The sequence below is a fragment of the Sciurus carolinensis genome, chromosome 2, assembly GCF_902686445.1.
Source record: "Sciurus carolinensis chromosome 2, mSciCar1.2, whole genome shotgun sequence".
Lineage (NCBI taxonomy): Eukaryota > Metazoa > Chordata > Mammalia > Rodentia > Sciuridae > Sciurus > Sciurus carolinensis.
Window position 1 is genome coordinate 115,407,238 of NC_062214.1, and position 12,493 is coordinate 115,419,730.

The following is a 12,493-nucleotide window of genomic DNA, read 5'->3' on the forward strand; positions in this document are numbered from 1 at the left end:
GTTTTCAAGTCCTGTATTCATACCAAAATTTTATCTTGATTTAGTAACTAGACAAAAAGGCTAGCTTCATTTGTATGAACAGTTTTTTCAAATATGTATGTACTTGGATGCCCTTAAATTCCCCAAGTAGAAAGAAATGCTTTCCACGAAGCTGCTTATTCCTAGTAACCCACATCAGAGCTGACACATGAAAAATGGTGAAATTACTGAAGGTAGTCCAGCCTGAATAAGGACTACCTTATTAGTTCAGGTACTTGCATCTCCCTAATTTTCATATTAATCATGTGTCCATCTCTCTCTGAAATAGGGCCATCATGCTTCATGTCAGAATTTAGCATGTAAGTAAAATTCATAGTGCTTCAAATCTAACTTGAAAATATTTGTGTGGGGAGAATGGAATGACTGATCTTATTATCACTAACAAAGAGATTTCCTAAAATGTTCATTTTTAGCCTTGAAACATGAAAGGTAGTATTCATACATTTATAAGATCAATGATGGCCACCTATAACCCTTACCCCCAAATCAACAATGTAGTGATTTTGTTTAAGAGAGTTGCTGTGCACTGTAATGTATCAACATTATATATTTCTCATCAATTTTTAGTTTCCACTGATTAAATATATATTGACTCACAAAGTATTACCATCACATCAGTTGTCACTAGATGCAAGCATATGTCATTTGAGTATTAACTATCATATAAAAATGGCAGCTTAGTTGTTTAGATGCCATAATGTGGTACCAGTCATTTCCAAATTTCCCTAATGCATTAGCAACCTCATGGAAAGTACTATTCTCTTTGTATTCATCTGCAGCCAGAGAGGAGGGGAAAAAAACCCTTCAATAACTTTTTATTTTTGGCTACATATCGCTATACATTCATGGTAAATAACAGATTTATTGATGAAGGAGAGCATGTTCTGGTGCATTTAATTTTCCATATTGTTAGAAGATAGAAGTTGAAGTAAGTTAAATAAGTTAAGCTCAACAGGACTATCCACTAAAAATTCAAATGAATATAAATTGTTACTATATAAAATTTATGTCATCAACATCATTATGTATAAAAATAAGTTCCATATTTGCATCACTTTCTTTCTAAATGCTTTATCTGGAATGGTGCTAGCTTACTCTTTTTTTTTTTCTCATCAAAGACAATCACTAAACATCCAGTTATAGCTCAGATACCTCAAGTTATTATAGAATCAACCTGTAACAAACAAGTCTGGAGACACTTACAGAGCACCTTGCTTCAGAAATAGGAAAAAAAAAATGAATAAAATACATGTTTTGCAAGGAGAAGGGAAATTCTACATGTTAACTTTCCTATCAGATTGTGTAGACTTTGCCTAGACTATTAAAACCTTCTAGTTACTGATAGGTAATTGCTCATTTGCTGACTGTAGCCGAGTACAGCAGACAGAAGCTGTGAGGGAAGCCATCCTTCCTTGCTAATATAACATGTAGAACTTGCTGCTACTGTAACACTTAATGCTTATAGTATGGAGTCATCTTTAATGCAAACACACATTTTCTGCCTTGCTTCTATGTTTTCCATTATAATGCAACACAAAAACAGTGTACATTTCACTCCATCCCTATGAGGTTTGCATAAGCCTTTCCAAGTCAGACTAAATATTATATTGCTCTTATTACAGTGGATAAATATTTTAGAGTTTAGGAATTAAATATTTTATTTTTCGGTTTGCTCTCTGCAACTATTACGAACTTTTTACAGCTTCTTCATTCACAAGAAATCTTTAGGGCTTCCTTTTTTAAATGTAAGGCTGTTAGTTGTTTCCCCAAACAGAAGCAGATCAGAGTTACCAAATAAGTGCAATAAATCACTTTATACTTGCTGTTAATAAGAATTTTATGTTTCTTCATAGAAAGAGACTTTTCTAGAAGCTATGCATCCTTTATTATAATAAAAGTTTGCAAACAAAAAAAATGAAATCAAGTAAATGTTACACTTATAGGTATACAATTCCTCTCTTCATTTTTATAATAGTTAGCATAGGTTTTCTTGGCATATGTCTCTTTACTTGACACAGGTATTTCTCACACTAAATTAAGACTACATATCCTAAGAAGAGCATGTCCTGAGATGCTTGGTGTAAGTTTTCCACAAAATAAGAAACTAAGAAGTTGTTTATACATTCGCTTTAAAAGAGGCAGACTAATTATGTCAATTGATTTATTAACACATGAAGTTCTTTGTCCAATTATTAAAAGTACAAAGAAAGCAGGGAGCAATTTAAACGTCTAGTATACCTCAAAACTCTTTTTTTAAGGTTAATTACAATTCTAAGCAAACTACTTCAGAAAGGCCCCTTAGGTTTTATGCAGTTTTAAATAAAATCATAACAGTAACATTACCTCATTGGCCAGCTCCAGGAGCACTGGGGCAGCTCCATTTTTCACCACTCCATTCAGGTACCTAGACAAGACAAAGCCAAGCAATAATGCAGTGACGAGAAAAGGCCAGTATAGACTTGTCAGCATCCCCTGTGTGTACGTTTCTCCTGGGCAAATGCCACATTCAACTCCTGTTAAAGTATGCTACTGTCATAGGAAAGCACTAAAGAGAAAAGGATAACAAAAACAACTTACTACAAAACCAACTAACTAACTGAAGTAGGGCCAGGAGGTATGACGACATTGGTCTCCCTTGTTTTCACCTCATATAATGCCAAAGTGAACAAAGAGGTGATTTCTAAAGAACTTTCCACATCACTCTGACTTTGTCCATTCCACAGACAACTGTCAAATAGAAAGGAAACGGACTGACTCTCACAGTTTGAAGAAAGTATTCATGTACCCATCTCACCTTTTCTTTACCTCTGCTTCACAGAGTTGTTGATAGCTTATCAAGAAAAGAAGGGAACAGATTTGCCACCAGTAGGCAAGCACACCTTTGACAGGCAACACAGCTATCAACCTATCTGCCCTGGATTTCTCTAACAGCCTCCAGCTCTCATCAACACCTAACTTCACCGCAAAACAAAAACAAACAAAAATTCTCCAAATCCATCCAACACGAGGAAGATGGTGAATATTTTAAAATAAAAATTCGAATATGCTATTCTCTTCCTTTAAATATTTTGAAGGTCCCACACTGAATCTCAAGATTAAATTATTACTACTTAACACTCTTCACAACCTATATACTCCATTCTGCTAGCTTCACCTCTAGTCACTGTCCCCTGCTCTTACTCATCACCTGGATAACTTACGACTCAGTTCAGATGTCACCTTCTTCAATCCAACACCATCCAACTGTAACTTTATAGCCCTGCACAGGCAACTGAGCAGCACCCTGTATATCTCCCCATTACATAACACAGTATTGCATTTACCAAGTTATAGTCATCCACCCTGATCCTCAAAGGATGTGTTCTAACACCCCATGGGTGTCTGAAATCATGGATAATACCAAACCCTATATATATTATTTTTTCCTTACATATACACATACCTATCATAAAGTTTAACCTATAAATTGGGCATACTAAGAGATTAACAATAACAAAACAGAACAATTATAATAATATGATAACAAAAGTGATGTAAATATGATCTTTCTCAAAATCTTATTAAACTATACTCACCCTTCTTTTGAAGCGTATGTAATGAGATGAAGTAAGATGAATGACACAGGTATTGTGGCACAATGTGAGCCTGTTACCAACCTTCAGATAACAGGTCATAAGAAATATCATTGAGCCATGATGCAGGATGACTAGAGGTTAAATGAAACCATGGATAACAAAACTTTGGATAAGGTGGGGCTGGAGGGAATTGCTTATCTAAACTCATCCCCCACTGTAATGCTGAAAGATTCATAAGAGATGGGGAACTGTATTTTATTCAATTTATTATTCATTGCTCAGTTCTTGGTTTATAGTAGATGATTATATAACACACACACACACATATATATATATATGTATATATTTGCTTTCTTCTATAATGAATGAATATTATTCATATTGTATGAGAAAATATGATCGGTTATGAACATTTTCTTTATAGTATATTGTTTGTAAGAATAAATTAATGTATCTGTCTGATAGTACAAAAGTAAAGTCAACATGTGAGGTCTTCAATACAACTGCTAGGAGCAGCTACCGAATTATATTACTTCACAATATACATTTTTCCTGTAAGTAAGGTGTGGTAAAAGCAAATTTTCTAAGACAGGAAGAGTGTCAGGGTTATTATAACTTCAAAATAATTCTAACAAATCCATTTTCCACATAATGGGACCCTTCTTGAACATATTTAGTAAACTGGAAAATAAGGACTTTCAGATACAGCAAGAAAAAAATAAATAAAGACAAGAGTGGTTTAGAGGATGGTCTCTGAGAAATAAGTCAGCTAAGAACCACAATTTACACAAACATTTCCAGTGAAGGATAGGCCTGCTCAGGGAAGAACCAATCAGCTCAGTCAGGTCACCAGCTAATCATGTTTGTAACTACCAAAAGTGCATACTAATTAAGGGTTCTGATTCTGTCTGGGTCAGGATATTTAATCCTAAACCAATAATAGAATATCTTTACAATTTTCTATTAAACATCCATGTATCCCACAAGTATTTTTTAGAGCTATGGGTTGGGCTTTAGTCCAAGTTCTAAAGAAGCAGCAAGGAATAAAACAGTACTCATTCCACCACCACAGAGATATTACAGTGGAGACACTCAACAAAAACAGGGGGAATAAATATGTAACATACGTGTTATGATAAAATTTAAACTTAGATGGGTTAGTCAGAAAGTCCCTCTTTAAAAGAGACACTTGGAGTCTCTTGCATGAGATGAAGATGCATACCACGGTAAGAGCTGCCTGGAAACGGTAAGAGAGAATAGCTAGATGCCAGACCACTTCTTGTGCTGGGGAACTATTGTTTTGAATAAAAGTTACAAGGTTTCACATAGATGTTACATCAACCTTTATCCTGGTAATGAACAATGGAAATCTCTACCAAATTTAAAGAAATAGAATGTGGTCAAGCAATAATAGTAATCCCCTATATCTACATAGTCTGAATAACATCTGAAGGATGACCACACTTGCTACAGTAGAAAATCCTAATTGCTTGGTTGGCCATAGCTTCTCAGTTTGTCAAATAAGGAAACCTAATCCCAGTGTACTGATGAAACCAACCCAGAATCTATTGGCAACAGTACAGCTCAGAAAGGGAACCCTGACCCATATCCCAGGGCCTGGGGTGGGATGTCCTCAGATGAAAACAGTAAATGTACTTTCTAAATTATTCCCCCAATTTTTTCCCAACTATATCCTACCACACTTCAGAATTACTTGGGAGGTGCCGGGGGGTGGGGATAATTAAGTTTAATTTGAGGTTCATTTTGTTCTTTGTGGAAATTTAATTGTACTCTACATGAAAGCAACAGATTAGGCTATGTTCAAATTTTCATATATGCAATCAAAGAAACACACTAATTATCCAAAATATTCAATAAAACATAATCAGAAATTGTAGAGCCAGGTGTGTGGTGGTACTTGCCTATAGACCCAGCTACTTAGAAGGCTGAGGCACATTTAAACACACAAGTTAGAGAATAATCTGAGTAACATAAGAAGATCCCATCTCGAAGAAAGAAAATAAGTAAAAAGAAAGAAAAAAAAGAAATTCCTAGTGCTACCATTCTCTGAATCATCATAACATGTGCAAACTTACAGCACTGTACTTTTGACACTGGCATAATTCTTTGCTTTTCTCTCCAAATAGACTGAAAGCTTCACAAATATCCAACAGATCCCTAGCAAAGACCTGAGCTGCAATGGGGATATAAGGAAGTCATCCTGAACACTACATTAGGTGATCTGGGCTCCATTGCTGAGGTCTATTTGTCAATTAAAACTACTTCACATAGGAGTCACAACTCATCCTTTAGTTCTGCCACAGGAAGACCAACAAATGCATAGCTTATGGGTGAAGTCATTCTGAGAAGATCCTTAGGGAAGAAATACTTTATGGTTTTTGACTATGAAAGACCCATTAGCATCTAAAATTAAGACAATATATACTTATCTTAAATATAAGATAAAGTTATTTGATCTTTAACATTTTCATAACAACTCTAAAGGCAAAACTTCTAAAACCTACCTAAATTATGCCATGCTTACATCTAAACACTATCTTTGTTGAGTTTACCTCTAAAATCTCTAATAACCCATCCCCACCATTACTGCTGGCAGTCTGTCTCACCTGAGCTATACCAAGAGCTGGCATAGGCTTCCCTTCTTGCAGCTCACCCAGCCATCTATCCTGTTGCATTGCCATAAAACTCCCTTCCCTACATTAAAAACATGTGTAGTGTACTCCTTGCTTAAAATCTACCATGGGATTCATACTATTTAAAAAAAAAAAAATCCTACTCCTTGGAATAAGTCCTTTAGTACCTGCCTACATTCCCAGGCCATTTTGTCTTTCTCCTTTTATTCTCTAGACTCTAGCTCAAAAAACATCAAAGCTCTGCTACTGAAGGTCTTCTCTCAATGTGGAAAGTTCTCCCCTTCCCAACAAACTTGTAAAGGTAAGCCTTTTATTTCTAGACTGTACACATTCATGCTGCCCTCCATACCTCAAATGGATAACTGATGGAACCTCTATTAGCACTTCTCTTACTGCATTTTACATATTTAGGTCCACAGTAGCTTTCCCACTAAATGGAACAGCTGAAGGTAGGTACTGTGTCAGTCACATTTTATAGTCAGTTCCTAGCATAGTGGACAGGACATAGTGCAAGCACAGTAAATGGTGCTAACTGAAAAAAAGTACAAATTTTCAGAATCATCTTATCATGTACTGTCAACATCATAATTGAACTACCCTTTTATCCATGTGAACATCTGAATAAAATTCAATTGATGTGAGTCTCTAAAGCTACTAAAGATGGTCTCTCAGTCAAGGTGTCTTAGGAAAAAGAAGGAGATGAGAGACAGTATTTCTGAACTTCACTACTGATGAGGACTTGCAAATCTAACCAATTATGTCTGTGCACATAAGTCCATGTGTACCAAGTTAGATGAATTAAGATAAATTTTACCAAAAATATTTCCTATTTAGAAATAAAATGACATTAGTACAGTGTGAAAGAAGAGAGAATTGTTTTCAAAAACAATACTTTAGCTGTCTATAAATATACAACATGGAGAACTGAGAAAACTTCCCTGATAATTCAAAAGTTTAAGAGAACACTTTCTACTGCTATCTGATCCTATGAAGTTTCAGTTAACCATGATGAAATCACATGAGAGGCAGACTTTGAATGTGTAGTTAGTATCATCTCAATGTTAGCAAGAATGTAAAGACACAGAAATTATCTCACAGTGCTCATAAGAATGTAACCAGTACATTTCTAGATAGTAATTTGGCAACAAATAATGAATTTTTAAAATATTCACATTGTTTGCACCAGTAAGAATATACAAAGAAATAAAGAAACTAATCCAAAATGTAGACTCATGAATCAAGATGCTTATCACAGTATTATTTACAATATCAGAATATTGGAAATATAAATGTTCAACAGAGGAATAGTTCAGTAACTTTTGATACTTTCATATGATGAAGTAAAGCAACCAAAAAAACAAGAAGCTTTATACAAAATACTATTATCTCATTTACATTTTTCTGAGTATAAAATCCAGGATTCATAATTACATGTACATTATGACTTACAGTATGACTTCATCTATATTAAAAAAATGGGTTGACAAAAGACTGAAGTGAAATTTTAGCCAATAGTTATCTCTGAGTAGCACAAGTATGGGCACTCATCCATTCTTTTTTTTTTTTAATACCTTCACAAAGGAACCTAACTTTTGCAGTGAAGATTAATTTATAAAACAAAAAATTAAGTTGTCACTAACATTTTCAAACTGCTTAAATATGCTTTGATAAAACAATTTGCCTTTATTATAATCAGCTGGAAAACAAACAAAAATCTTTCAAGACCAATTTACCTTAGTGAAAATGGGGACATTAGGTCTGCACATTTAGAGTAAGAGGCTTGTGAGGTCAATCTATCCAAAAGGTAACAATATGACTGTCCCCAGTCACAAAGAACAGAACAGAGTATAGAGGTAAAAGGGTGTGATACAGTAAGAAACTGGTGAGACTACTTTCTTCTGAGTCTGTTCATTACAGTGTAACTTCATGTTTTTGTTTCAAATGCTCTAATTCCTCAGAATACAGAAATAAATTTCTATATTCTCATTACTATTCACTCAACTGTTCAATACTGACTATATATATATATATATATATATATATATATATATAATTTTTATTTCTGGTCTAAACTACCCAGATAATCCAAAAATGTATTTTCATACTTTAATACCAAAAACGTTTAATGAAACTAAAATTTTTAAAAAACAGCAGAGATTCTAGAATGTAATTAAAAGCAAAAAGCAAAAAAACACCTTTTTACAATGAGGCAAGTGACTATCACAGGGCAGTCCACCACCTGATAATGGGCTTGCAAATTTCTAAGAGTATACTTTCCTCTAAAATGCTGTATTTTCCTCTGCTTATATTTCAAGGTTTTAAATCTGGACATAGAAGCATGCTATTATATGACAGCCTAGGATATAATGTTTACAAAATAGAATATAATTTTTTGGCATGTAAAAAATGGCTTTTCAGTCTTTCTTTGGAGGTTATGGATGCCAAAGCTTTCACAGGACTTTATGGCCATTCTTAATTTTATAATGTATGATCTAGGTTATGACTTAAATTTAAATGTTAGAAGGTAATTATGACTTTTGAATAAATTACTTTAAACTTTACAAAGACTGTTCAGATAAGAACTCTCCTAGATACAAGTGTGTGTGTGGGGGGGATGCATATGTATCTTTAGTAGATTTAACTACTCAAAACAAAGAAAATATTTTACCATGTAACAGAGAGAATACTTTTTAAAAAATTTAATTTCAATAGCTTCTCTGTTCAATATCTATATCTCAATTCTTAAAAATGATTTTAAAGAAACATGACACCAATATTTTATCCACATATTTATTTCATTCATAAAATTTTTGTGCATAAAAATCAGTCATCTAAAATCAGTAGTGTCACTCTCACCACAGAAAGGTTGGTTTGTCAATCTTGAGTATAATAATTCATGAACATATTTCAAACAGTTTTCTTTTCCAATATGCCCTTGAAATATTTAAGAAATCAACCATTTCTAATGCCAACCATTACCCTTTAGTGTTATAAATTATTCAGTCATATTATAAAGACAGCACAAATTCTAGAATTAAAAAAAAATCAGAGCTATTTTAGATTCTGTTTGTTTCAGAATAAGAGACAGAACAGTCTTTATAATAAGTAATGCTAGAATTAAAATAGCCTCTGGATACCATCTTGTTGATTTAATGTCTAAGATTTTCTTTTTAAATATAAAATTCCTTTTAAAATGTGACAGTTATACAATATGATGTATCTTCATATGACCTTAGTTGATATATGCCTTTTTTTTAAATTTCTAAAATGGCTAACACAATACCTATAATGCAAAATACAAGTACATCAAAATTCAATCTTATTCTTTTGACTTACTGACCTAAATAAGAAACAAATGAAAATTGGTTTGAGAACTTTCATATAAACAAACATGTAGATGTATGCATATATGGACATATGCATTTGGACAGATATGCACTTATTGTAAGTACAGATATGCACTTATTGTAAGTTTCAAGAAATCAACCAAGATTCAATAATATTTTAACTATACATAGTATTACACACACACACCCTAAGTCAAGACAGCATCGTCATATTCTTAGGTCTACAAAAGAAAATATTTGAAAACTCATTCAAAAATACACCAAAAGTCTTAAATAACAGACTGAAAACAATGTCTTGGGGTATGATATAGAAAATTAATTTAATAACCTAATTTATTCATAATTATTATTACAATTAATAGGTACTATGATACCCTCTAGTGGGGCAGGCAGGTCATACCTCTGGTAGTAATTTTCAATTGCTTCTGAAGTATGATGTTTGGCATGTGTTCTTTTAATATGTTTCTGAAACAAAACAAAACAAAATCTTTACATTGTATCACAGAGCAGGTTCAAGAACAATAATGACATATTTCTTGATCTCAATGACTAGCATATAGGGCAAAATGAATAATAGCTTGGGGATTTGGTGGTGGTAGAACTTTTTTTCCTTCCACTCCATGAGCCTATGCATTTTAATCTCTATTGCTTGCCTGGGATATCTTCAGACTGTACCACAAGGTACAGTATATATGTAAAAGCCAACAGGGTCATAGTAATTGAATCTAAATAAGTTTGCTTAGGGCTGCAGAGGGCAAAGAAAAACTTGTTCCCTCTTTCAACCTTTGTATTAATTTTCCCTCAATTCAATTCCACCTAAGTCCTCTGCACTCTAGTTTTACAATCCAATTGCCATTTTTAACCAGGAAGAACATTGCTTAAAAACAACTTATTTGAAAACTACAAAAAGTAATTCCATAGAGACTTGCCACTTGACTGACACCTGTCATCTCATGATAAATGACTCCATTTTCTGCCTCTCTTGCCTTCTGCCACTCTAGCAATGGTCATTTATCATCATCTCTGTCAGCAATGGAAAGCGGCACTGACAGTGCAAGTCAGCAAACATTTAGCACATGGAACCACGCAACACAGGGAAATTATTATTGTCAGAATAATAATGGTTTAGCATAATTTATTACAGGTCCACCAAATAAGCAAAGGCTAGATGTTATTAGACAGATGGATGGGTAGGTTTGGCAGGCCTCCACTGAGACGCAGGCGGTGCTTGATGTGGAAAGGAGAACATCCTCCAACCCAATCAGAGAGCTGGCAGTTCAATTACAAAGAAATAAAGGGACATTCATCATTCAATTAGGCACCTGTCAACCCTCACAAAGGAGAAAACTTCTAACCTGGTACTCCTGGGAGAAGATGCTCAGCAGAGTGGCCTGCGATTGACTGGAACAAATAAAAGAAGGACAAAGTTAATTACTGGAGTGCACGGCAAAGAAACAAAAGAGAAAGGAGCTTCAAAGGTAGGCCTGCTGCCCTGTAATCTAACAGAACATGAAAACAAGTGTGGAAAAGTTGTTCCAGATGAACACCTCAAACAAAGGCTTCCTGCTGCTAGGTCAAGGAGAGAGAAAAAGGGAAAGGGAAAGATATGAATGGTCTCAAAGCAAGTATCATATGATTTGGATTTTTTAAACTTTGGAATAATTGTAAATCATATCTGTAGTATGCAATGGTGTTAAAAGGGACCACAAGAAAACAAGGCTTATTTCCATAAACAAATGACAGAGTCCAATAATCCCATAAAAGTAGAGAACGTGTAGCTCATTCATTGGCAAAATTCTAAAATTTATTTTGTTAGCAGACAGGTAATCTCTTCTGTAGCTATCCTAGATTCAGGGGGAAAACTTTGGTCTTTGTTAGATGTAGCACAGAGAACACTGGAGTGTTCCCACTGATTCTGGTGTGCTTTGAAAATAGAAACTTTCACAGTAGGAAGCAGAGGTCCTTGGAAGTGCATCATTCCCAAAGACTGCTGTAAACCTTACTCATGTAAGTGTCAAACACTTGGCAATGAAGCTACCTGGACAGCATTCTTTCTGAGTGGGAATTTTTCCTCTTGCAATTGTTAACATTTAGAAATAGAATGGAATTTTTCTTTCTTTAAAAAGTAATCATATCCTACTCCTACTCTTTTTGATTGTCCTCAGTAGATATACTAATTTTATCTTACCTTGAAAAGGATTATTACTGATTTATTTTCCTAATAAATGCTAACTGAAGTGACTGCACTTTAAATAATTTAATTCTCATAGTATGCCAAGGCTCTGTGAATAATTCAAAAATTTCTATTCATGAATGAAAGAAACCTCTTATGCACATCAGAGGGAAATTGAATAATGTGAAATAAAAATAGCATCATACTTGTTTACTCATGGTCACAGTACTACCATCTTCTGGATACCAGAGGCTTCTAACCCTCTCCACCAGTATAAAATTACATGACTAGGTTAAAAAGGATACCATAGATATTCACCGAGGAAAACCAACGAAAATCAAATAACCATTTCATTAAGTGAGAAATATGGAGAAATGAATGAAAACACTTATAAATTCAATCAAGTCTAATTTTTTTCAATTTCCTTTATATACCACCTTGGAAAAAGACAATTTTAACATGCAAAAATCTTCCTATTATGGATGGCTTGCCTGAGCTTAACATGCCAATCATATACCCTGGTCAGGTTGCTGACAAGTTTCTGACAAAAATTGCAAAATCAAGGCCAAATCTTTGTAAACTACTTGATATATTAAAACACTGAAATTTATATGCAATAAATAGATCCCTCATCACTGTACAGCAAAAATAGACTTATGTTATTAACCATTTAATGGTGCACTGAAGACCAATGTCTACGTTTCA

At 34.0% G+C, this 12,493-nt stretch overlaps 1 protein-coding gene across 7 annotated transcripts in view; it reads right to left on the minus strand.

Annotated features, from left to right (window-relative positions):
- The window catches only part of Cdin1 (CDAN1 interacting nuclease 1), a 220,018-nt gene that overhangs the window by 152,426 nt on the left and 55,099 nt on the right, over positions 1 to 12,493 (minus strand). For 5 of the 7 annotated variants that reach the window (XM_047541263.1, XM_047541261.1, XM_047541260.1 and 2 more), the window contains exons 2-4: positions 10,971 to 11,016; positions 10,016 to 10,080; positions 2,383 to 2,443 (exon numbers count right to left, since the gene is read on the minus strand). In XM_047541263.1, the coding sequence (XP_047397219.1) occupies positions 2,383 to 2,443; positions 10,016 to 10,080; positions 10,971 to 11,016 (172 nt within the window). The remainder of the gene's footprint in view (positions 1 to 2,382; positions 2,444 to 10,015; positions 10,081 to 10,970; positions 11,017 to 12,493) is intronic. The other 2 variants (XM_047541266.1, XM_047541265.1) reach the window with 1 other exon arrangement.